The sequence below is a fragment of the Pteropus vampyrus genome, unplaced genomic scaffold (genome assembly GCF_000151845.1).
Source record: "Pteropus vampyrus isolate Shadow unplaced genomic scaffold, Pvam_2.0 Scaffold185, whole genome shotgun sequence".
Taxonomy (NCBI): domain Eukaryota; kingdom Metazoa; phylum Chordata; class Mammalia; order Chiroptera; family Pteropodidae; genus Pteropus; species Pteropus vampyrus.
Window position 1 is genome coordinate 2,375,473 of NW_011888966.1, and position 26,962 is coordinate 2,402,434.

Consider the following 26,962-nt stretch of genomic DNA (forward strand, 5'->3'; position numbering starts at 1 on the left):
TGGAACTTGTGTCTGCTGGGCCCATAGGTACCATGCTTACCAAACTTGTGTTACTGCTTCCCTCCAAACAGAAGGGGCCCACGTTCTCATTTGCTTTATCTCTTGGATTCTTAAGTAGCTGAAATTACCACCAACCCATATGTTAGTTCAGGACACAAGAGTTAGTTGGTTCTCTCAAGACCTCTGATTGAGAAATACTCCTATTCAGCAAGGGATAACCCCAAGGCCTAGAGAGTTCACTCTCAGGGTGAAGCATTCTTAGCAACCCGGAGACAAGCCTGGGGGCAAGAGAACCTGTCTCCGTGCCAGTCATTGTGCCTACCCCTAAACTGACCTGTGGGGTGGCAGTGGAAAGGGGCTTTGCCTGCCCCTTATAGTAACTTCTCCCTCCTCTACATCCCTCCGGCCCCTTCAGATTTGATTTCTGCAGGTAGCCTCCTTAAATTCACACTGCCACCGATTTATCACCTTTTTGCATATGGGAAAACTGAGGCTTAGAAAAGGGAAGGCAGAGTCACAACTTGAATGCAGGTGTTCTTTCTACTACACCAATGGGATCCAAATTTCCTTCTTAAAGCAGCAGATCTCTCCACCGCCATGCCAGCCCACCCATTTTCCTCATTGAACTAGTTGTTCTGCTTGAGTGGTGGAGGCCAAGGGAGCCTCCACCTGCAGCGTGGCTTCCTGCCTCAGCTTTCAGCAGAGCCCTCCTTGTCAGGGTTTGAAAGACTCATGAGTGATCCTCTCTCTTCCCCCTACCCCAAAACACACCCCAGGGAGATAGAAGAAACTAGATTCTTCTAAATACCGTGGTTCTGATGTCATCATCGCAATTCTCAGTTGAAGTAGAGGCCAGGGTAACTGGCCTCCAAGAAGTTGGGGATCCTGTCCTTCCCCCAACATTATCAACATTGGCAAGGAGCAAAACTGACTTTAGGACCAGCACTGGATTCCAGCTCCCATCCTGCTAACAACCTAGTGCATGGTCTGGGGTAACTTGGGCTCAGTTTCCCCACCCGTGCATGTTGAAGGCTGGTTCGCTCTATCCCAAGGGCTTTTTAACAGTCTCCACTCTTGCCCCTTTAAGCTCTTGTCTTGACTCAGCCTACAACTGCCCCTTCTGCAACCATGGTTTTCTCATCTGCATGATGGGTTGGGGGTCAGGCACCCTTCCCCCTTGCCCCCCAACTCCCGCCAAGGGTTTTTGCCAATGCAAGCTTCAGGGCTAGAAGGTGGACATAGGGATGGCAGGAAAGAGTACTCACGTTATGCCCTTAGTCTTCTCCAAGCTGGGCAACTCAGAAGGGCTTCCATTCAAGAGACTGAAGTCCTTGTTCTGCAGCTTCTTAGCACTTTCAGGAGGTGAACCGAGGTCCAGTTTGAGGTCAACAGCGTCCTGGGAACTGCTAGCACTCTTGGTCCCGGGCATGACTGCTTCAGAAAGAGAGGGCTCTGGGTGATGAAGAGGTCTGCATTAGAAGGCAAGCAGGAAGGTGTCTAGTTAGGTGCAACCCAGTGGCTCACACCTCATTCACAGGCTCTGGACAAACTGGAGAGGCCCCACCCACCTCCCCACCCCGCTCCGTGGGTGCTCCTCCTGCCCCAAGAAGCTGAGGAAGATGAGCCAATTGGGAGGAGGAGGAGAGGGGAGGGATCTGGGAAGGGAGTCAGCCACCCTGACCCTGCAACAGTGACTAGTCAGTGATCATTTCAATAACTAATATTTATTTAGCACTTCACTAAGAAACAGATACTCTTCTAAGCGCTTTACCTATATTTTCTCATTTAATCCTGCACATTAAATAATGAGATCAGGTTCTGAACAAAAGGAACATGCCTAAGTTCACATACCTAGCGAGTGACAGAGTAAGGACCAGAGCCCAACTCATCACACTTTTTAAACAGAACACTATTTCTGCCTCCAAGAGCATACCTACACATTGCCACCTCCTTATTCATCCCAGGGCAGGGGCTGCAGGTCTGCTGTAAGGTATCCTTCTGAGAGCTCCCCTTTCTTGGAAAATAGCTGGCGGGGGAAAAAAGCAATCACTCACCTCTAACTGCTTCTTAGCTTTTGTGAGGCTCCAGGGAGAAAGTAGTGGAAAGTCTTTTGGAAAACAGGGAGAGGCAGAGATTGTAGAACACCCAGTAGAATTTCACTGGGCAGGACACTGGGCCAGGAGAGGGTGTGATTTGCCTAAGGTCACACATGCCATTCAGGATAGAACTCTGCCGCTAAAAAAGACCCTGGGGGTTTCTCTAGTGTTCCGTTCTCTGTCATCATCTCTACTTCAGTGACAGAAGAATGGGCCAAAATTTCCTCCTCCCTCAAAATTATAGCATTTTACTCAAGCCATACCACTCCCTGTACCACCATCTCCTGTGCCAAGAGCTGTACTTAAATATCTCACAGTTAAATGGTAGCATCCCAGATTTGTCTGGGCCCCTCCCTTAAATGAGACCCTTTCCAAGGTCCTGTATGAGATTTTGAATTTGTAATTTTGCATTCTTTTCCTTAAAGAGGCCCTCTCTACTCCTTACCCCCTCCTCAATGGTATAAGCTTCAGGCTCCACAAAGCCTGGCTATATCTCTGGCTAGCACTGTTATTTTGTTTTTACAGATGTGGAAACTGAGGCTCAGAGAGGTAAAGAATAGCTTGTTTAAGGTAAAGACTAATCCTCGGTAGAGCCTGAAACTCAACCCCAGCCAGATCGTTTTATGCCTTAAGCCTGCAGCCTTGATCACTACACTGATCCCTTGCTCTGAATCCTCACCCCACCCTTCTACTGAATCAACTGAAACACTTGCTGTGGTTTGAGAAATGTCCTCTATTCATCTGTCTGACACCATTACGTGGCAGTGTTCCTGGTATGTGGGGTAGCAGGCAGCATTCTGTGGCCCGCTCATGACAGCACTGGAATTCTATAACTCCATTCTAAGCTCAGAGCTCATTTAACCCACAGATCTTGTTCCTGCTCAGGCAACAAGGTCAGTAAGTGAGGTTGTCAAGAAGCTTGAAATATTAATACATGAGGCTAGTTCTTGCTTTCCTTTCCAGGTTATGAGAAAAACCGTGAGTTAACCTTCAAACCTTTGGGACAGGGGCTGCTGGTATATTGGAATTTGGCTGGGGTTTTTTCCCAGGGTTGGCTAAAAGGGAGCTTGCAGGGCACTGCCTGCAGACCTACAACTTGCTGCACCACCTGTCAGCAGGAAAGGAGGGTTCTTCCATGATGAGGGGCTTCAAATTAAGCCCTTCTAAACAATGGCCCAGACATTTGTAGCTTTGGGATCGACTGGGGCTCTACCATGCTGTTATGACCTTGGAAAAGGCACTGCTCCTCTTTTCCCCTTTACGAAATGCGTACTGGATCGCAGAGGACTTCCGAAGGACTGAGGACCCAGGAGCTATGCTTTTCAACCCTAGTGGATGCTGAGACGCAGGCTCAGCCTCCCTGGGGTTGAGGCACATGCAACTTGTGTGAGCACAGACTACCCATTTGACATCTCCATACAGGGTGGAACAAGTGGAATTTGAAGAATGATGGCAATCTTTTATGATCCTTCAAACAGAGGACTTTGTTTCTTTCATTCTTTTATGGCAGTTTGGAAAGTTGATGTATATCAGAATCAACTGGGGAGATAATAAAGCACACAGAGACTCAGTGACGTAAGGAGAATCTGGGCCTTTGTGTTTTTACCAAGTTCTCCAAGTGGTTCTGATACTGCTCAGAGTTGAGTTCCATTGCTCCATGGGGAAAGAACTGCCCCACTTTAATAGAGAACCGAGACAGAGAGCTGGGAAACCCTCTGCTTGAGGTTGTGTAATCTGGTAGAAATGATCACAAGTACTCCATGAGGCTGGAAGTAGGAGACTCCAGAAACAAAGATGAAACTGATAAGGAACATCACTTGTAAAATTCTTAATCTTTTAGCAGGAAATGATAAGGGACATCTCTTGCAGACTTCTTAATCTTTTTAGTAAAACTAGTTAAGTTTTCTTCCCTCCTTTCTTTAGGAAAAGGCCCTCTCCCTCAAATCTCGATAACTGCCCCAAAACTGGTGACTCAGATCCTCTGGCTATTGATAAGCATCATTGGCCCATTGTTAACAGAAAAGGTGTTAGGCTAGATAGGGCTTAGAGTCTGAGAGGAGAGTGGACTTTAGGCCAAAGGTTTTTTTTACTCTTTAAGAAATATATTAACCAAGCCTGTTGCCCTTTACTCACTTAATAGGCAAATCAATAATAGAAGTTAATACATACATGATTTAAATAACAAATTTGTATCTTCTTTTCCTTGTCTCAGGATTTAAGCGGCACTTCAGCAGGAAATCCAAGACCCCGCTCTGACTAAGGCAGAAAGGGAAAGAGCTCCATGAAACCCCTTTAGGCAGGGACAAGGACACTTCTCAGCAGGAAGCAGATACAGAAGAAGGGACCTCCTGTCCCTCAACATCCATACTAATAATAAAGGAGTTCATGGCTCTTAGAAAAGAGTTAGGCAGGAAAGTTAGTTAGGGGGATTCGGGTTTGTAGGCAAAGACACTGAGGTCATCCTATCCTAGAAGGGGTCTGCCCTAATCCACCCACAATTAAGCAAGCCAGAAGGCATTTTTAGGCTAAAAGTAACTCCTAGAAAGAAACAAGTGGGAAGAGAATTAGGTACCAGTTTAAGCCAGTCACTCACACCTGTGCAATGAAGACCCTGACACCTCCAATTCACTTGAGCCTCATACCATCATTATAATATGATGCATATGTCTGGAAGTTCATTAATATCATTTTAACACACTGAATTCTGGGAACGAACATGCTCAGAAAGCAAATTATGAATCACTGAGTCCTGTCCATCTCAGTTGTCACTCAAAGAAGCCCACCCCTCTAAGAAAAGTAACCACCCACAGCAAGTAGGGATTAAAAACCCCAAAGACTTTGTTACCAGGCCTTTTGAGCCATGCTTCTCTTGCTCAGGCCTGCTCCCATGTCTGGAAGTGTACTTTTCCTTCTAATAAATCTTTTCTTTCCTGCTGTACTTCAGAGTCTTGCTCAATTCTTTGAGACATCAGGAACCTGGATGACATGCTGGGAGAGGACCCCACTCTCCAATAACATCTGTGGCGAGCGAGCCAGGAGGTAAGCCCCTTTCTAGGAGAATCTTTTCCTCTTTGTCTTGGATGTTCCGTTCCTATGGCATTGTGTCTCTGTGCTGCTCTGACTTCACTTCTCTGTCTACTTTCCTCTGGGGACCCCAGGCTGAGGTCTTCCTTAAACTGCTTTTCTGCTGTAATTCACCCTGTATCCTCTGCTCCACTTTCTATCTTGAATGTAGTTTCCCCAGGACAGGGACTCCCAATGACCCTCTTTCCTGGACCATTCCTTTCCGACATTTGTTTCTGCCCACCTGGGTAGCCCTCAGAGACTTCCTCTCCTCTCCATTTTAGGCATCCTTTAATCCAGTAAAGGATTCCCTTTAGGGTCAAAGGCAAGTTACGCCCAAGGCTGCATTCTGCACCTGCCTTGACTACCCTTGCCCTACAAGCTCTGGTTAAGGTTATAACATTCCAGTGTGCAGTAGGAGAACAACTGTTCATCAACTGGCAGAGTGCTGAAAGCTGAGGGGCACCCAGAGTTATCCTAGGCCATAATTTCCCAAGCCTAAGCCCAAGTCAAGAGCTGAATTTAAATTTGAGTCCAAGCGTCAGAAAAGTAGCACCGGTGCTCTACTCATCCAAGACTGGAGATGTCCGGCCTCCTAAGCCAGAGACTTCGCAGGGGGACGCCCCAGGGAGACCCTCTCCCAGACCTGGCTACCACCCAGAGGGATGCCTTGTGGGGTGGGGGGCTTGTCCTTCCTATGGAAACTCTTCTTAGACTCTCTCTTTTTTTCACAGACTTTCATGGGAAATAAGCCATCAGCACTTGCCCTGTGAGACTCGCATCTCGGCTGTATCCTTAACCATTGGGACAAATTTGATCCCGACAACATGAGAAAGAAATGCCGTGTGTTTTACTGTAATGTCACTTGGCCACAATATAAACTAGGAGATCAGGAGCGATGGCCCGTAAATGGAAGTCTCAATTATAATAACAGCCTTCAATGAGATTTATTCTGCAAAAAGGAGGAAAAATGGTCAGAGGTTCAGTATGTTCAGGCTTTCATGGCCCTCTACCAAGATCCATTTTTATGCCCAGACTACCAGAAGCCTCATGTCAAGGACAAATATAAACCAGAGCCAGATATCATTGAAGACCCATTACTTAATACCCCACCTGTCCTTCAGAGGGAAGTTCAGCCACCCCCATATAATTCTCCCTCTTCAAAGGCTCCACATGGAAGCTGGAGGCTATATTTAGCCCTCCTCATACTCAGAGTGGGACTCTATATCCCGCACTCCCTTCCACGGTCCTGTGTCTCAGAGAGGTGGCTAGGGCAGAAGGCACCATTAGGGCGCAAGTGCCTTTTTCTATCACTGATATTCAACACTGTAAGGAAAAATTAGGAAGATATTCTGAAGACCCAAGCAAGTTTGCAGATGGGTTTCAAACCCTGACTCTGGCCTTTGATCTTTCCTTGAAAGACATCCAATTTTAGCCACCTGCTGTACAATCATTGAAAAGGACCACATTCTAACAGTGGCCATCAAGAGGCAGATTAGGCCTTTGTTAAGAACCCCCAGGGCAATGCCTCTGGATCAGAGGTAGTGCCTTTAGCTGATCCTGATTGGAATTATAATACCCAAGAGAGAATGGCCAGATGCCCCAAATTTCTAGAGGCCCTCATTGGGGGAATGAAAAATGGAATACAAAAGCCAGTGAACTATGAGAAGCTTAGAACCATTACTCAAGAAAAAGATGAGAACCTGACCAGCTTTTTCAGCCAGCTGGAAGAAGCATTTAGGAGGTATACTAATGTAGGCCCCACTTCCCCTGTGGGGTTAGCTTTGTTAGGCCAGCATTTTATTAGCCAGTCAGCCCCTGTTATCAGATGCAAGCTTCAGAAGCTGCAAATGGGGCCGCAGACTAACCAAAATCAATTACTAGATATGGCCTGCATGGTCTATAACACTCGAGATCTTAAAGAGGGAAAAAAGAGAACAGAATAAAGAAAAAAGACAAGCCAGAATTATGGCTGTCACAAATGGCTAGGCCCTTGGTACCCAACAAACGTCTCTTAAGAGACCAGGGAATAAAGAGAAATTGAGTTCTTGCTTCAAATGCAAGAAAGTAAGACATTGGGCAAAGGACTGTACCGAAAAGCCCCCGAGCCCCAGCCACACATGTAAAGAAACCGGTACTAATCCCTGGTATTGGAGAGTTGACTGTCCACACTCCCAGAGAGGAGGGTGGCCAACTAACACCCTAGTAGCCCAGGTCCAGGAACTGTGTGAAGAGGCCCGGGGCCATCCTCACAGCCCTGTCTAGGAATGTCATCACTACTGAGGAACCTGGACGTAATGGGCAAGCAAATTCAATTTCTTTTAGATACAGAGGCAACCTATTCTGTTCTCCCTGCATTTGCAGGAAAACCCTCGTCATGAACTACGATTATCATAGAAAGTAGGAGAAGGCAAGGTCCACCATTTTACTCCACCATTGACCTGCTAATTTGAAGATCAGATTTTTCAGGAGTTTTTAATGGTTCCAAGCTGCCCTGCTCCCTTGTTAGGACAGGATATTTTAACTAAATGAGGAGTAATATTACAACTCGGATGTAGACTCCCAGACTTTTAATGCTTCAAGAATCAGCTAATATATATCAGAAAACATTAACCAACAGGTTAATCCAGTGGCTTGGTATAATGACAAACCCGGGCAAGCCAGGACTGCTCCGCCAACAAGAGTTCAACTTAGTGATCCATCTAAATCCCCTAACCAGGAGCAATATCCTATTAAGCCTGAGGCAAAAAAGGGTCTACAGGCCATTGTAACTGAATTTTTAAAACATTGGCTTTTGAAACCTTGCCATTCTCTGTGTAACACCCCAATTCTGCCTGTTCTTAAGCCTAATGGGGAATATTGGATGGTACAAGACTTAAGGATTATTAACGAGGCTGTTATTCCCATCCACCCCTTAGTAGCAGATCCTTATACATTACTATCTCAGATCCCAGGAGATACTTACTGGTATATTGTACTAGAGCTAAAGGATGCTTTCTTTTCTATTCCTTTGCATCTGGAATCTCAGTTTCTATTTGTCTTTAAACGGGAAGATCCCAAAACTAGGGAAAAACAACAACTTACATGGACAGTGCTCCCAAGGGTTCAAAGACAGCACTAGAGAAGGACCTTCAGGATCTAAACTTAGAAAAGGGAAGCATTCTCCAATAAGTAGATGACCTAATCTGTAGTCCCACCAAGGAGGTATCAGATGAGAATACTGTCAAGATCTTAAATTTCCTTGCAGAACAGAGATATAAAATCCCTAGGAGCGAGGCTCAAATTTCTTTGCAGTAAGTCCAATACTTAAGACATGTTTTAACACCTGGGACACCTGTTTTAACATCTTGGGAGATCATATTCAAGCTCTTTGTACGCTTCCTTACCCAGCCTCTAAGCAACAATTCAGGTCCTTTCTAGATATGGCTGGGTTTTGTACAATCTGGATACTTAACTTTGGATTAATAACTAAGCCCTTTGTATGAAGCCACCAAGGGACCAGATGATATCCCCTTAGACTGGAAAGGAGAAACCAAAAAAGCTTTTAAGCAATTAAGGCAAGCTTTAATTCAGGCCCCAGCCTCGGGCATCCCTAATTTATCAAATCTTTTATTCTGTATGTAGCCTAGAAAAAAGGCTTAGCCCTAGGAGTCCTCAGAAACTAGGACCTGACCCTTGTCCAGTAGCCTAAACTTCAAAGAAACTAGATAGAACAACTATGGGCTGGCCAAGTTGTTTAAGGGCAGTAGCTGCAGCAGCCCTCTTAGAAGCTACTAAGATTACCTTAGGATAGCCACTGGAGGTATTAACCCCTCATCAGGTCCGATCTATCTTAGAAATCAAAGAACGTCTATGGATGACTGGAGAATGCCTAACAAAACATCAAGCCATTCTCGCAGACGATCCCGAGGTTATCCTAAAAGCATGTAATACTCTGAATCCTGCTTCTCTTATGCCAATAGAGACTGTAAATACACACTCTCGTGAACAATTAATTTCTTAAACTTATGCCAGTAGAACTGACCTGAAAGACTTACTCCTTTCCGATCCTGAAGAAGAATGGTTTACTGATGGAAGTAGTTATATACTACATAGAGGAAATCTGGTTACACAGTCTTAAGCAAAGAACACATAATGGAGGCACAGCCTTTGCCTCCAGGCACTTCTGCTCAAAAGGCTGTAATCATTAAGTCTTAGAAGGGGTAAGAAGCTAAGTATCTATACTGATTCTAAATATGCCTTCCTCGTGCCCCACGCACATACAGCCATTTGGAAAGAAAGGGGACTGTTGACAAAGAAGCAGTCAACAATAAAGCATGGACCTGAGATCCTCCAATTACTAGAGGCTGTTAATTTACCTAAAGAAGTAGCAGTCATTCACTGCAAGGGACATCAGAGAGAAAATTCTCCTATAGCAGAAGGAAACAGAAAGGCTGACAGGGAGGCAAAAACAGCTACCTTAAAAACTTTACCATCAGTCTCTCTTGCCCTTTTTAGGGATTATTAGACCCTAAGTATTCCCCTGAGGAAAAAGCAGAGGCTGAACGTCAGGGAGGATGAAAGCAAGAGTCCTTGTGGCTTGTAGGAAAGAGAAGAGTGGCTCAAAAGGCCTGGTAACAAAGCCTTTGGGGTTTTTATCCCTACTTGCTGTGGGTGGTTACTTTTCTTAAAGGGGCGGGCTTCCTTGAGTGACAGGACTCAGTGATGCATCATTTGCCTTCTGAGCGTGTTCGTTCTCAGAATTCAGTGTGTTAAAATGATATTAATGAACTTCCGGGCATATGTATCATATTATAATGATGGTATAATGAGGCTCAAGTGAATTGGAGGTGTCGGGGTCTTCATTGCACAGGTGTGAGTGACTGGCTTAAACTGGTACCTAATTCTCTTCCCACTTGTTTCTTTCTAGGAGTTACTTTTAGCCTAAAAATGCCTTCTGGCTTGCTTAATTGTGGGTGGATTAGGGCAGACCCCTTCTAGGATAGGATGACCTCAGTGTCTTTGCCTACAAACCCGAATACCCTTAACTAACTTTCCTGCCTAACTCTTTTCTAAGAGCCATGAACTCCCTTATAATTAGTATGGATGTTGAGGGACAGGAGGTCTCTTCTTCTGTATCTGCTTCCTGCTGAGAAGTGTCCTTGTCCCTGCCTAAAGAGGTTTCATGGAGCTCTTTCCCTTTCTGCCTTAGTCAGGGCAGGGTCTTGACTTTCCTAAAGAAAGGAGGGAAGAAAACTTAACTAGGTTTACTAAAAAGATTAAGAACTCTGAGATGCAAGAGATGTCCCGTATTATTTCCTGCTAAAAGATTAAGAAGTTTACAAGTCACGTCCCGTATTAAAACCCCTACCCAAAAGGAAATTCATCACCCATCTTGTCCCCCCAGATAACTCTTCAGAGCCTATGGTTGATTACTGTGATGCTTCCCTCTGCTTAGATAACAATAACTCATGGGTATTGAGTCTATTCTATGTGCCTTGCCTGAGACTAAGTGTATTACGTAAGTAAATTGAGATTTCCAGACCCAATTCCAACGTAGTGTAGAGGCGGGTCCCCACATACCAGCAGGGTGTCCGAGAATTCAGCTCAATTCTGACTTCCCAGAGATAGCATCGAATTCCACAGGGTAAGGGTCCGTCCAGTCCTATTAAGACTGCCCTCTATCCTCCCACACATATACTTCAGATGCCAAACGTATATCTAGGCTTCTGCCCTGGGCTTCTGATCAACTGGCTATAGATTGGAGGTTCCACCAACGCCCTCCAACTCAGGATGCCAGACACAAGTCCAGTTTATTATCTGTACTTCCGACAGACTGGCTATAAAGCAAAGGTTCCTACAATCCCCTCCTTGGGTTCAGTTAATTTACTAGAATGGCTCACAAAACTCAAACATGTTACTAGATCACTGGTTTATTCTAAAAACATATAACCCAGGAACAACCATGTGAAAGAGAAGCATTGGGCTTCTCTTCACATCTCCACATGTCTGCCATCCCGGCAGCTCTCAGAACCCTGTCCTCTTGGGTTTTTATGGAGGCTTCATTACATAGTCATGATCAACTTATAGGCCACTGGTGATTCATTCAACCTCCGCCCCCTCTCCCCTCCCCAGAGGTCCCATCCTTCTAATCACATGGTTTGTTCTACTGGCAACCAGCTCCCATCCTCAGGTGCTTCCCAAAAGTCACCTAACATAGGTAACATAACAAGAGACCCTTTATCATTCTCGACACTTAGGAAATTCCAAGGGTTGGGGAGCTGAGAGTCAGGAATTGTTGATAAAGACCAAATATATATGAGAAATACATTTTGGTCATCTGAATGGCCAAATATATTTCTTATAAATCATAATATTGCAAGAAGGAAGGCACTATTATCATGCCCACTCTACAGATGAGTGTGGAGGACAGACTGCTCCATGGCGTGAGGGCTGGCTGACCTGTGAGCTGGACCAGGGCCAGAAGGGAGGTAGTTCATCATGGACCTCCAGCAGAGAATGTTTTGATCTTAATCACTATGTTCTGACACAAAGCAGCACTCCTCCCCTTCCTCCAGGTATGGGCTGTGGGTCTGGAAAGCATTCCAGTTGTCCTGACCTGGTCAAGCATGTACACCAACTTCTCCTACCTGGGAGCAGTCCCAAACTTGTACAGGTGAGTATTCCCCACCTCCTTGCCCTGTATAATACTCTGGCGCCTGCTAAGTGGTGTGGGTTTGTAAGTTTCCCTTAATAAACTTTACTAATCACCAGATTGGAGTGGACAGTTTCTTTCTTCGGTCTTTCCCTACCCTTTGTTTATGGAGGTCTTTCCCTGGGTCTGTAGCAATTGGTAAGCTAGCCAAGAGATCTATGAAATGGGTCTTGGGGAAGCAGGCATCAGTGGGAAAATCCTGGTTGGCCATCCACTTCCCTCTGGGAAGCAGTGGCCTGGACTAGATGCATTTGGACAGCTAGAAGAGTATGGGGGTGCCCCGAAAGCAAGCACTGGCTCATGTGCTTTTTTGAGAAATAATGCATCGTACACTGTGGCGAGGAAGGAAAGCACATGGCTACAGCTGTGGGCTGGCCTGTCCTATGGGCGCTTCAGCTGGCCACGGACGCCTACCTAGAGGCACAAGCCAGGGTTAGGAAGTCAGGATGAATTAAAATTAACTAAAAGAATATAAGTCTGTCTACAACGTTGCTAGCATTGGAACTAGCTGAGAGTTGGGGAACAAGTTAATAAACTAGAAAGCCTGCCACTTTGCCTAAACGGGGAGGTCAGTAGCAAGCTGCCATGACCTAAGGTCAGAGAATTTGGGACTAAGCCAGACTAGAATGCAAAGCAATGGAACCCATGGGAAAGCAAAGACAGTGAGAAAGCAGATACTACAGTAATAGTAAGACGGATTACATGCCCCATGCCATCTGATCTTCGATTCAGAGGAAAGCAAAAACACGCAGCAACGACCACATCCACAGGCAAGAGAACCTCCAGGGCAAGAGACTTTGGTAATGAAAGAATCCCTATCCACCGAACTAACCTATCGATTCTCCAAGTTTCAGCAAAAGGCCAGGGAAAGTATGCTAGGGGGGACACACGGGGTGATGCTATTTCCCTAACCCGTCAGGAATCAGAGAAAATGCGTACATTACCATGTCCCCCACTCTCCAAGCGCCGCTGCAGGGTGCCCGAGGAATTCATGGCACTTACCCTCTCAGACTGGATCATCTACCATGTAGGCGGACTTGGCCAAACCAGGGAGATCTTCCTTGGCATGCAGGACTGTAATAGAGTGAAACTGCTCGGTCTCTTTGACTCTATCTTAATTCTAGTCTGCATTTTCCCCACGGCCTTCAGGCAAATAGCTCCTGCGATAAACATGCTAATCATTAAAGGAATTCGTCTTGAGGCTTGAGTGTTTGGAAGAACAACCCCTTGCCAGAAGGGGCTTCTCCCGAAGAAGTGGGGAAATATGTACAAAAATAATGATTGTTTTATCCAAGATTTGCAGGAGCCCAAAACTGGACTCAGATCAGCAGGGGTCAACAGAGTGGGAACAAAGAGATTTAGAGATTTTGTGCTCTTCCTCGGATCCCCGTTGGCACCCAGGTGCCTGCGGTTGTCAATCACCTCTTGCCCTGCTCATCCTCCCTTCCCTTGACGTAAAAGAAGCCTAGTTTCTGGGCTCTCTTAAAATGGATTTGAGGAAACCCTAAGTCCCCCCATCTTCTCAAGCTCACACTTTCTCAATCAATAAACCTTTTCTTAATCCAAACTCTGATGTTTTGAATACTGGCTTTTTGAAGCACCGGACACATGGATTTTGAACTGGTAACAGGACCATGAAGGTCTAGAGCAGCGGTCCCCAACCTTTTTGGCACCAGGGATGGTTGCTCCTGTGGGAATCTAATGCCTGATCTGAGGTGGAGCTGAGGTGGTGATGCTAGCACTGAGGAGCAGCTGCAAATACAGGTGAAGCTTCACTAGCTTGCCTGCCACTCACCTCCTGCTGTGCAGCCCGGTTCCTAACAGGCCATGGCTGGTACCGGTCCACGGCCTGGGGGTTGAGAGGAAGTATAATAAATCTTTAGGGATCTGGGTATGCACCAAGCAATCCATGCCCTGGTGTTCCAGGGACATGACCAGGCCACAGTTAGCTCCTAGTATGTGGTACAGGACGCTTATTTCCATGCTAAGCCCTGCATTGGGACAGAATATTATGATGTCAGGCAATCTATTGTAGATCCAGGAGAAACAGATGGGTCCCAAGAGCATGTCCGTGCTATGGGAAGGACCCGGAACTCTGATAAAGGGAAAGAAAAGGGAGAAATAAATACAGCAGGTAAAAAATGGCCTGTGAAGATAACCCCAATAAATGTAGCATGACTTAGTTGCTGCAGGCACCCCAAGAGTAAAGACTGACCGTCAGCCTAGTGCAGTGTTTGGATTATGGAAGGCTTTAAAATCTGAACAGTAGTTCCACCTGATACTGTACCCCCACCTCCACTGGACACTCTGCTAATACCAGAGGGGCCCTCTAGGATTTCATCCTACTCTGGTTGGGTGCTGAGGTTATCCTCAGGTGAGGGCTAGAGCGGGCAACTGGAGGCCTCATGTGGAACTTGCTATTCATTGGTTCCCTCAGAAATAAACAGATGACTGCTTTGGCTGACATTGGCACTGCATGTACTCTGATACATGGTAATCCTCAAATTCTCTGCCCCTGTCCGGGTTGCAGATGGCTGTGGAGGCCAGACCGTAATGGTCAGGAAAGTCCACTGTGTTCTGCAGATCAGGTACTCCCCCTCCCACCTCCCTGAGAGTATGAGGTCTTCATTTCCCCAACCGCAGAGAACATATTGGGCATTTACAGGCCTCTGTTGGAGAATTCCACCTTAGAGTAATTAAGTCAGAATTGAGAGGCAATGCCAACTGTGAACCTGTTTGTTTACCGCCACTGCAGAGAGTGGTGACAGTCAAACCATACCAACTACTGGGAGGATGCAAAGAAATAAGAGAAATTATCCAAGAACTCCACTGTATGGGCATTGTACGCTCTGCACATGGTGCTTTTAACAGCCCAATGTGGCCAGTGAAAAAGTCAGATGGCTCTTGGAGGATGACAGTAGATCGTAGAGAACTAAATAAGGACAATTGTGCCTAATACTGCCACCACATCAGATACTCTGGCTACAGTCTTAGGAACATATCATCCTGTGCTAGACCTGGCCACTGCCTTCTCTAGCACAGCCCTGGCTGCTGAATCCCAAGATTAATCTGCCTTTACCTGGGAAAGGCTACGATGGACGTTTCAGGTACTTCCCCAAGGCTATTTACATAGCCCCACTATATGCCCTGTAACGGTGGCTCAGAATTTGTTACTATTCTTTCTGACCCCTTTGAAATGGGCCCATCACATTGATGACATGATGTTAACCTGTGAAGACTTGCCTCTACTGCATCAAACCTACAGGCCTTGCTGGACCTTCTACAGGAGAGAGGAAGGGCAGTGAATCTACGTAATTTTCTGGTGTCTGCTAAGTGGTGTAGGAATCCATTTAGCTGTCCAAGACACACCTCATTTGTAAGTTTCTCTTAATAAACTCTACTAATTACCTGATTGGAGTGGCCAGCCTCTTCTCTCGGTTTTTCCCTGCTCGTTGGTACAGAGGTAGATTTTCAGTGACAGGGCCTTCCCTGGGTCTGTGAGCTATAACAATGAGGAAACTGAGTCTCAGAGAGGTTACTTCACTTTCTAAGGTGACCCAGTTAGTATTAGAGGCAAAACTCTGATTCATATCCAAGCCTTTGAAGCTGTAGTTTAGTTATCCCCATGTTCCCCCACTGTGTCTAATGTATAGTAGAAACTCCAAAACAAAAACCCATAGTTATGTGTTTCAAGACTTTAGGATTTCATGCATTAATCTTATCTCCAAGTGAATTTTGGGGATTGGTAGAGATGGCCAAATTCTTATTTTTGTCTGTAAGAACCTTAAAATTATCAGTCATTTCTTAAAAGAAGAAGAAGAAGAAAAAAAAGCAGAAGTGGTTTTCCCAAGGAAAATTAGGGAGAAATTACAAGAAGAAGGGAGGAAAAATTCCGGGCAACAGAAATAGATGTACATCACGAAGGAGAAATAAAACTTGAACACTGGAGTGTGATGCCAGGGACAGGTAACCTTCCTTACGTTTTCTCCTTTGAGTCTACATGCCTAAAAAGAACTGCCAAACTGCCATTCTCCATGTTCTCAATCCACTGAGATCTCGCTTCCAGGCATGTCCTCAGAGTTGGCTCAAAAAACCCCATTTCAAGTACGTGATTAAATGATTTTAGTCAATTTATAGTTGTGCAATCATCAAAATAAGTCCATTTGGGAAGATTTCAAATCACAGCCAAATTCTCCTGCCCATTTAGAGTTAATTCCCAGCCCTACCCCCAGCCCTAACAAACAACTGGTCTGCTCTCTGCCCCTGTACATTTGAATTCACACTCCCCAGGCAGCTCAAAGCAGTTCTGGTGCTAACATCCAGTTCTATGTGAACCTCTGCTCAGTGCTGTTTCTCCTGAATCAAGATGATGCCCATGGTATGGAGGTGCTAGTTAGCACTCAACAGCATCTGCATCCCATTTAGGTGCGTGATAATTGCAAATACATCAACGTTCCTGTCCTTACTTGACAGGCTCTAGGATAGCTACCCACAACAAAGAATTATACTACCCGAAATGTCAACAGTGCTGAGGTAGAGAAATGCTGATTGACACCATTCCTTTCCCTACCATAGGCAATAATTATGATGTATTTAGCATATATTATCTTGTATTTACACTTCTAAGGTGTATATTGTTGCTTTATTGCTGTGCACAATTAATGTAAATGATATGTGAAAATCGCTTTCTATTTCCTGCTTTTTCCTTTAGCTTCTGTTTTTAGACTCCATCCATGTTCCTAGATTTACAGCTACTGTTAAAACTAAAAATGGATGTGCTCGTTGGTCCAGCTACTCCACTCCTTGATATCACCCTTAAAGAAACCTTCTCACATTTCTTAAAAATACATATACAATAATATCCTTTGTATCACTCCATGAAGGGTATGAAGGGATCAAGACCTACAGAGAAGACAGTGGATTCATGTTTCCCATCTCAGCTCCTTTAGGGACATCTATTCAATGAGTAGGGTGGTGGGTAAAACTGTCTGCACTTTAAAAATAGTGTTTCTCTCTTTCATAATTGAATTTGCATGAGGTCAGCGTGTATGATGTGTATGTCATAAAAACTGGATTGAGTTTCAGAAGAATTTTAACTCGGCCTCTCCCACTATCTAGGTCACTTTACTTCTCTAAACTTCATTTGCCTCATCTGTAAAGCGGGGGTGCACTCTGTACCTGCTAAAAGATAGGAGCTAGATCTGATGGTCTCTGAAACAGTCTATGATCATGACATGCTAACTCACTTTTATCGGGAATAGAAAAAATAAAAATGTTTTTTAGTGCACATAAGGCAGAGAAAAGATTAGTGATTATGTTACTGTAATGCTCAAAAAGCCTGTAATGACATCTCACTGCCTACCGGAAAGAGCTCCAAACTTGAGCCTGGGATTCAAAGCCCATCGTATTTCAAGTCCAATTTTCCACCATCTCCTCTCACAACAATCCCTCCGTCTCCACTCCACGTGCTCAACATTGCACCCATCCCAGACAATTAGAGCCATTCCCTGAGCACACAATGCACCTGCACAGTGGGTGCCTTTGGCATGTGCTGTTCCCTCTGCTAAGAATGCTTTCCTTCCATTCATAATCTCACATTCCTGCTCACTGTTCAAGTCTTAGAGGCTTCTGTGATGCCTCTTTGTTCCCTGGTCAGGTTTAATTCTCCTTCTCCTGAGATGCCATAACATTTAGTCATTACCAGGTTACAGAGACTCTTACGGGGAATATGAACCGGTGGTATATATGTCAGTCTTTCTGTGGAGCTGGGGAAGGTAGCTAAATCATGTCAGGACTCCTCGACCTGGCATTCTATCTTCCATGGGGTAGATGGAGCTGTGCTAAATTAGATGTGTCTGTAAACGACCTAGAAGAGGGGAATACTCAATAAATACTCACTATTCTTTCTTCTCCTCCTTCTAAATGATGAGTGTGAATTACTCAGAAAACTAAATCCAAGTTATCACATTTTTCTCAATATTTTTATTATTATACATTAGATTAAGAATGTGATTTTCTTTTCATTAGGGCTGTAAACTTTAGCTAAGGCAGCCCTACCTGCATGTCATGCTTCTAGCTCTGAGGCTTGAACTCACTCACTAGCAGATAGAGAGACTGTGGATGATGCTTGCCTGGGTAATGGCTCCAAACTTGAGGTAGCCCAAGGTCCTGAGGCTTATGTACAGGATGGTGATCACAAACATTCCCCCAGTAAAGGATAAGTAGAAACTGGGAATGATCCCGCATCTTGTTTTCCAGAGGCAAAACCTGTGAATGGAGGGGCCATAATTACACACGGTGGTCCCCATTTATGTAGAGATCCTATTTACCCACTATTTATTATTATAAATTCATTTATCTCATTCATCACAAAGCTCGAGAGAAAAAACAAACTCCAAGACATGACACCTCTAGATACAAGGAATTGTGCCAATATCAGTACATTGATATACATATTATATCAATATGTATATCAATAATATTAATTTTAACAATATCAGTTGCTGAAAAGACCTTGAAAGTCTTCTAGTCCAGCCATCCATACTTGAGTATCCTAGTCCACGCTCAGGAAAGGCTCTACCTTTGAGCAGTTTTACGGCCCATGGATGACGATGATGATGATGATGATGATAATAATGACTGATGGTACAGAAAATCGCAGTTAAAATGTACTAGCTGGTTATCTTTGAAAGAGTTGTGCTGCTACGCTCAGACCACCAGGGGGCGCACCACCCCTAAGTTCAGAAGTCCAGCGGCATCTGCTTCGCATGGGAGCTTGCTAAGGATGCAGAACCTCAGACTCCCCGGCCTCGCCCCCCACCTCCCGAGTTAGAACCTGCACTGTAACAAGACTCCTGGGTGGTTTGTGTGCACATTGGAGTTTGGACAGCGCAGCTCTGAGGTGCTGCTGACGCTGCTGATCTGAAGACAACGCTCCGCATAGCAGTGCTTCAGAGCAGTCATCCCCATACTTGGCTGATCATCAGATCAGCTGAGGGACTTGAAAAAACTCCACAGATTCCCGGATTCCAAATTGCAAAGATTCAGATCCAGCACAACTAATACAGGGCCTGGGAATTTGTTATTAAACAAGGTCTCAAGGTGCTTCTGGTGCTTACCCAGGTTTGGGGGAGATAAAAGCTTACATCTAGTGAGTACTTGCTATGTATCAGGCAGGGGCTTAAGCTCTTTCCATGTACTAATCTGTTTATTCTTACCACTGTCTTAGGTACTCGTAGAAGTTGCATTTTCCATATGGGAAAACTGAGGCACAAAAACGTGAGGTAACTTACCAAACTTTGACATGGTGGAGCTATGTATGAACAGAAGTCAGGTGACCTGGCTCTAGTGCAGGGTCTCTCAGCCTCAGCACTACTGATGTCCAGGGCTGTCCTGTACATGGCAGGGTGTTTCACAGCATTCCTGGCTTCTACCCACTAGTTGCCAGTAACTCACTATGACAACCAAAAAAAAAATGTCTCTAGACATTGCCAGATGTCCCCGGGAGACAAATTAGCCTGGTTGAGAACCACCACTCTAGAGTCTATACTTATACACACGAAACACACTCTGCTTCCTAAGAAGTTTACACCACGTGGCCAAACAAAGGGGTGAATTATTCATCTCATTTTAAAGTATGACTTACCCAGGGTCACATGGCTTATGAGTTGCAGAGCCAGCTGAAGGCTAGAGGTAGACTCTGCCCAATCTTGGCTCCTGATTTCTTTTTTCTTTCTTCAAGGCTTGCCATGGATGTTCATGGGATTAGTGCTCAGCAACTGCCCCCCACATTCCTGAAGTGACCCGACCCCTCTGTGTCACTTATGATTTCTATAGGCGCTTCCTCTAACTACAGTTGATCGGTTCAGGGGTGGGACCTGACTCACGCTGAACCAATGAATTAACTTAAGAGCTGTGGACAGACTGGCTGGCATCGAGAGAAGGAATGAAGCCAACATGTATGAGCAGGGGCACTGGAAACCCTGATGTATCCTGACTTCTGGGTTTTCGTAGTTCTCAAAGCCTAACTGAACTGCCTCAGGATACTTCTCAGGGCTTAGCTGTTCCATGGAAATTCCCAAGATCTTTCTCATAGTCTCCTTTTGTTCTCCAGTTACTTTAAGTTGAGCAGAATAAGAGCACTTATTATAGTCTTCCCCTGATAACAAAATATGTACTTATTGGGTGGGAGGGGGTAGGGAATCTCCTTTAACTTCAGTAATCTGCTCCTAAAAATCTGATGATCTGTGTGAGCACATTAACTAATAATCAACCTCCTATTATTTTGAATAGGAAAAAAATGTCACATGACACATCAACCCTAAACATTCAACCAATTTTTGAAATGTAACTGAAACTCAGTAAAATGTCTATGTGTCAGTAATAAACCATGATGTTAGGCTGTAAATGCTTACAATGTGATATTGAATGCAAATTAACATGGTTGTTACAAACAGTTGCTTTGTCTAAACTAACATCTTCCATATCCTTTTTGTTGACATTTGTTCTGCTTTCCTAGTTGTCTGTGTGAGATTCTAATATTTGACTGTGTCTGGAATATAAGAAAATGCAAGCAGTGTCTCAAGGCATTCCCACAGATGGTTTTGTGGAATCTGTTGTATTGAGTTTGGGGACATAAAATGTAAATGTTTCCTATATAAACATACAAGAAAGTTGTAGTGGGAGAGAGATATTCATTCTATGAAGTTTGGACATTAAAAAAATATAGACATTCTATTAGGAAAACAGTGGAAGGAATTTTCTGTGAGATAATCCTGTATATATGTCAAACAATACAGATATATATAAAAAAACACATCCCAACCTGAAATTTGCCTCTCCAGAGGAAATCATCTACCAAGGTGAAGGCCTGGGGTGGGGAACTTGTCTGGAGGAGGTACTGGAAGAAGAGAAGGAGGATTCTCATCTTGAGGACATTGGCCAGCACAGAGAAGGTCAAGGCTGGGAGGTTCTGATGTACACCAATGGCACCAGGAGGGGCCCACTCCTCCCCAATGCGGAAATTCAAGGTGGGTGTGGGAGTCACAGCTTCTGCCCCTGGAAGTCACCTGACCTGTAGTCTCATTGGCTGTTTTGATCACCTACAGATAAGAAAAGATTATGTACATCTAAGCTGCCACTTCCCATCCCCATAGCCCTCCAGCCTTTCCTGCCAACCTGCAGCCCCCAGGAGTACCAGGCCACTGGAGGTTTCCTCACCAGAACATTTCTCTTGTCTCCCAACTTTCCCTTAGTTAGCCTTAGAAGGCAGTGCCCCACAAACTAGAGCGGAGCACCCAGCCCACTTTCTCAATGGGATTGTAAATTTACACTAGTATGATTATGGCTAAATATTTATCTTATCCATAAGAATGTAGGTTTCCTGACGGCTGGGTGGCAGGGGCGGGGGGCGGGGGGGAGGTTATTGAGTTTGCTCATTGCTATACTGCCAGCACAGTGACCAGTCCATGGTTGATAATCAGTATGTTCTGAGAAATGTGCCTTAGGCGATTTCGTCTTTGTGCCAACATCATTACACAAACCTAGATGGTACAGCCTACTACACACCAAGGCTACAGGGCATAGCTTATTGCTCCTCAGCTATCAATGTGTACAATATGTTACTGTACTGAATACTGTAAGGCAACTGTAACACAATGGCATTTGTATATCTAAACACAGAAAAGGTACAGTAAAAATATGATACAAAAGATAAAAAATGGTACACTTGTATAGGGCACTTGCCATGACTGGAGCTTGTAGAACTGGAAGTTGCTCTGAGTAAGTCAGTGAGTGGGCAGTGAGTGAATGTGAAGGCCTACGATATCACACTACTGTAGACTTTATAAACAGTGTACATTTAGGCTACATTAAATTTATAAAAAGTATTTTCTTTCTTCAATAATAATTAACCTTAGCTTACTGTAAGTTAACTTTATAAACTTAAAATTTTTAACTTTCCAACTCTTTTGTAATAACACTTAGCTAAGAAACACAAACATATTGTATAGCTATAGAAAATATTTTCTTTCTTTATATCCTCATTCTATAAACTTTTTTCCTATTAATTTTTGTTTTCACTTTTGAAACACCTTGTTAAAAGCTAAGATACAAACAGACCCATTAGTGTAGGCTTGCACAGGGTCAGGATCATCAGTAACAGTGACTTCCACCTCCACATCTTGTCCCATTGGCAGGTCTTCAGGGGCAATAACACACATGGAGCTGTCATCTCCTACTATGACAATGCCTTCTTCTGGAACACCTCCTGGAGAACCTGCCTGAGACTCTTCTTGAGGAGGTGTCACTCTTTTCAGAAATATGTCCATGGTGGTTTGCCCGGTTTGTTTGTTTCTTTTGTCACAGATGCTTCACAATCAATTGTGCTGTGAACATTCCTCTTTATAAATGAAACCTTTTGGTGTTGGGGTTCATGTTTACAAACTTTTTAAGGGGCTTGTTGAAGTCTGCAAAAGCTTCTGCTAAACCTTTCACTGAATTTTCTTGGGTGTTCTTCTTCTTTTTCTTCTCCTGCAGTTTCCTCTTTTTTTTTTTTTTTGCCTCTTCTTCAGCTGTGTGGTCCTGTTTCAGTTCCGACAACTCCTCATTAGTCAGTTCCTCGGAACCACCTCTAGAAGCTCCTCAATGTCATCCTCATTCACACACAGGTAAAACTTGTTTGCTATCTCACCCACAGCCTTGTTGATTTTTGCAACCCCCTTATCCTTAGCAAATCCTTTGAATCTATCGATGAACCCCTTGAGTGTATTTCTTCCAAATGCCATTCATGCACTCCTTAGCGATGTCACCCCGAGCCCAAGCAAGATTCTTGATTGAGTCACAAATGTTGTAATCCTTTAAGAACTATATCAGTGTCTTCTTTGGTTTCAGTAATAGCCTGGGCAAACTCCTCTTCAAACAGAAGGCCTTAAAAGCTACTATAACTCCTTGATCCATTGATTAAATCAAAGAGGTGGTGTCTGGAGGGAGAAAAACCACTTGGATATTGGGATAAAGATCACCAATAAAATGAGGATGTCCAGGAGTATTGTCAACAATAAGTAAAACGTTAAAAGGTGTATTATTTTCTAAACAGCATTTCTCCATTTTGCTGCCATAGCAATTCAGGAAGGCATTTTGGAAGAGGATCTGTGTCATCCATGACTTCTTATTGCTCCTGTAGTACACTGGCAGTGCATGCTTATCTATTGTTTGAAGGCCCTGGACTTCTCACTGTGCCAGATCATAAAGGGTTTCGATTTGTAGCCTGCAACATTGCCCCCAAGCAAGACTGTTATCCTGTCCTTAAAAGTCTGGAAACCTGGCATCCACTTGGCCTCTTTGTGGATGAAAGTCCTTTTAGACATCCATTTTCAAAATAGGGAAGTTTTATCCATATTGATTATTTGCGCTGGCAAGTAATTTTCCTCCACAACCAGCATATCGAGAGTTTCCAAAAAATTTTCAGCTACTTTCACATCAGCACTCACAGACTCACCACTTACTTTCACATTATGTAATGAATAACAATTATCAAACCATTTAAACCAACCAAAGTAGCAGTCAATTCAACATTGTAGTCAGATGCAGCCTTTTCTCTCAACATCACAAACTTTTTCCTTAGGCTGTGATTGTCATCTTGCACACAGGGCCACACTTCTGTATCTGGTCTTCAATCCAGGTCATTAGAAGTTTCTCCATGTCTGATACTGGCCCTTCTCAAATGTTTGTTAGTCTTGTTGGCTTAATTGAAGCAAACCCTTTAACAACTTTTGTCACTTTGGTCTTGTACTTCAAGACTGTAGCTATAGTGGAATGGGATGTGTCTGAATGGCAAGCAGTAACGGTCACTGATTTTCCACCTTCTTGGTCCTTAATCACTTTTAATTTCATTTCCAGGTCGAGTACTCAATGTGGCCTCTTTCTGGCAACATCGGCAGTGGATTTCGTATGCTTAGGGACCACGGTGAACAAAACAACACAAGATTAAATCGAACACAAGAGAAGACAATGCAATCAAGAGATGTAAACACGAGATGTATAAGGCTTCTTCTGGCATAACACAGTATACTGTTTTACAGCAAACTTATTTTATAAGTAAAAGGGTACACTCTAAAATAATGATACAAAGTATAGTATAGTAAATACATAAACTCAATACATAAACCAGTAACATAGATATTTATTATCATTACCAAGAATTATGAACAGAACATAATCATATGTGCTATACTTTATACCACTGGCAGTTTGTTTATATCAGCATTACCACAAACATGTGAGTCATGCATTGCGCTATGACACTAGGCGACAGGAAATTTTCAGCTCCATGATAATCTTATGGGACCATTGTTGTATAAGCAGTCTGTCACTGACAGAAATGTTGCTATGCAGTGCATGACTTTATTTTTTGAATAAATGAATTCTTTAATTGAGAGCATTTAGTGAAATTCTGAACAGAGAGAGAGTGATGGCTAGAACTTCATTTTTTAAAAAATAAATTATTTTATAATGATAGAAAATACTTATGGTTAAAAATTTAGAAAACCTAAAGAAACAGAGAAAATGTAAAGAAAGCAAAATCATCTCTAACAATTCTCTTTGCAGCATTGTTTATAATAGCAATAACATAAAATAAAATAGAAATAAGCCAAATGTCTGTTAATAAGGAGTGGTAAAGAAATTATGTACAATGAGTCTATGACATATTATTAAGGAAAAAATTTAAATGGCAGCTCAATATAATACTTTGAAGTACAATGATTATTGTATATGCATATTCAAATATTCATAAAAAAACCAAAAAATTTTCATAACTTTTAGTGATATGTTTTTGTAGGGGTAGAGTTTTATAGGGATCTTTAATTTGATAATGTCTATATTATTGTTTGATTTTAAGAAAGAGCTATGTTGTTTTTGTGAGCTATGTTGTTTTTGTGTTCTGAAGGGAAAAAAATCAACTATAAAGATTAAAAACTGGAGATAAAAGATACATACCTGTAGATTTATTTCAGAGATAACTGCTGTTAATATTTTACAATACATATATATACATGCAAACGCAAACATATATATTTACAAAAGTGAGACCTAATTGTTTACAGTGCTTTGTAGCAAACCTTTTTATGGCCTATATTACTCAAGTTTCTTCCAACGTTAGGGTTTGAAGACTTATTTGCTGAAAATAACAGCTAACATGTTTATTGAGCAGTTACTTCATTTTAATAGTTCCACAGAAACTTTTCTAGCCTTAGTGAGCTCACAGGCTAATTATAGAGATATGGACGCCTAACTATATTCAAGAGAAACTATACATATTAAAAAATAGGGTTGACTTGAGAAGGAAAAAAATAAGGTGGTGATTGTGCTGTGTGTATCGGAAAATGATATCCAGAGAAGGTGGGCATTCAGGGTGGATGTGATCTAGATAGCTGGAGATGTCAGAGTGGAGGAGAGAGGACATTGTAGGTGGGAAGCGTAAATTAGGCTCAGTGGTGGGAAAGGATGGGATATATTTGGGAACGGCAGATGGCTCAGATATATTAGGGCATAGGAAGAGAAGTGGAACATCAGGCTGGAGGGCAGGTGGAGGCCAAGTCGCTCAGGGTCTTTTGAGCCAGATTAAGGTGTTTAGAATATATCTGCATTCAATAGGGAGACCATGAAGATTCTCAGGTGGAAAAGGTGTGCTCAGTTTTATCTGTTGCTACTCTGAGATAAGAAGCTGAAGGTTCCAAAGCAAAGGCTGAATTAATTAGGCTTTCACTAAATTGGTTGCCTTGTAGGGAGTTGCTCAAACTCAAGATGGCTATCTCTTGCCATCTTGTATCTCTGCTCCAGTGCTCTGCCTTTCCTGTTTACAGTTATCTTCCAGAAACACAGAGAACACACAAAAGTCCAGCTGGCCCATAATCAGGAAGAAGAACACCATGTACCTGGGCACTGGGAGATTATTTGTTATAAAAAGACGGAAGGCAGAGAGAAGATGGGACCACCCAATGTGCTGGTATCATCAGCCTCTGCCTCACTTCTCCTCCCTGGGAGCCTTTGCTACCTGCAGCCACAGGTAGGAAGCCTTATAGCAGCCTCAGACCTCTTCCAGCTCCATGAGAGACAGGAACACCCTGGCAGGCTCATTACCGCTGTCCGGGTATATTTTTCCAGGTAAGACCTTTGTGTCTAGGTAGTTATGGAGACAAGAGGGTCTGCTTTGGCCTTCCTGTCCCATTATCTGTTGTCCAGTCTCATCTGCTTGGAGGAGGAAGACTGCCCTCCCGCCGATTCCAGCTGACTCGACCTGAACACTCAATACTCTGCTCAGAATTGGCCATCCCTTCCCCCATGGAATGGCTGTTTCCATTCTTGGCCCTTCAATCTATGGTCCACACAGCAACCAGAGTGATTAAAATTATTGATTATATCATTTCCTTCCTCTGCTTAAAACCATTAAGGGGCTTTTCTCTGCTCTTAGAATAACATTTTTAACCTGTGATTTGGCTCCCGATACCTTCCCATTCTTTCCTTTTACATCTCTTCCTCCTCGCTCTATGCTTCACCAGTTTCTGAAAGACTCTGAGCTCTTCCCACTTCACAGCCTTTTGCTGATATTTTCCTTAAGATAGTTCTTCCCACACCTATTCAAGTGGCTGGCTCTTATGTGTCCTCAGATCTTGGCTTAAACTGTACCTCTTCAGAAAGGTTTTCCCCAATCCCCTGCAGCTCTTATCCTAATTTATAATTATACATTTACTTCTTTTCTCATTTATGGCTAGTTTATAAAACTCCATCAATGTAGGGATCACATCTATTTTACTCACCCCTTTCTCTCTAGCACCTAACGTGGTGTGTGGCCTATAGTGGGTACTCAATAGATACTTGGTCAATAAGAGGGTAAGTGAATTAATGAGTGAATGGGACTCTGGTGTCTCAGTGAATGAACTGATCTTCTAAAAAGTACACAGTCCATCTGACTTTGAGTCACTGCATGCTGGCTGGCATCCCCTAATGTTCAGGGTTAGGAGCCCTCTCAGTTTGGCCTGGGGCCTTCTTAGCCTGGTCCCTTTTTGTTTCCATGTACCGTGGGCCTGGCTGCTACAGCCACTGGAGCTTG

At 43.6% G+C, this 26,962-nt stretch overlaps 1 protein-coding gene across 1 annotated transcript in view; it reads right to left on the minus strand.

The window, feature by feature from the left end:
• The window catches only part of SLC36A2 (solute carrier family 36 member 2), a 39,335-nt gene extending 26,417 nt beyond the window's left edge, over nucleotides 1-12,918 (minus strand). Inside the window, exons 1-3 of the mRNA XM_011371238.2 lie at nucleotides 12,856-12,918; nucleotides 2,055-2,107; nucleotides 1,266-1,431 (exon numbers count right to left, since the gene is read on the minus strand). Of these exons, the coding sequence (XP_011369540.1) occupies nucleotides 1,266-1,429 (164 nt within the window). The 5' untranslated portion in view covers nucleotides 1,430-1,431; nucleotides 2,055-2,107; nucleotides 12,856-12,918. The remainder of the gene's footprint in view (nucleotides 1-1,265; nucleotides 1,432-2,054; nucleotides 2,108-12,855) is intronic.
• Nucleotides 12,919-26,962: the final 14,044 nt, after the last annotated feature.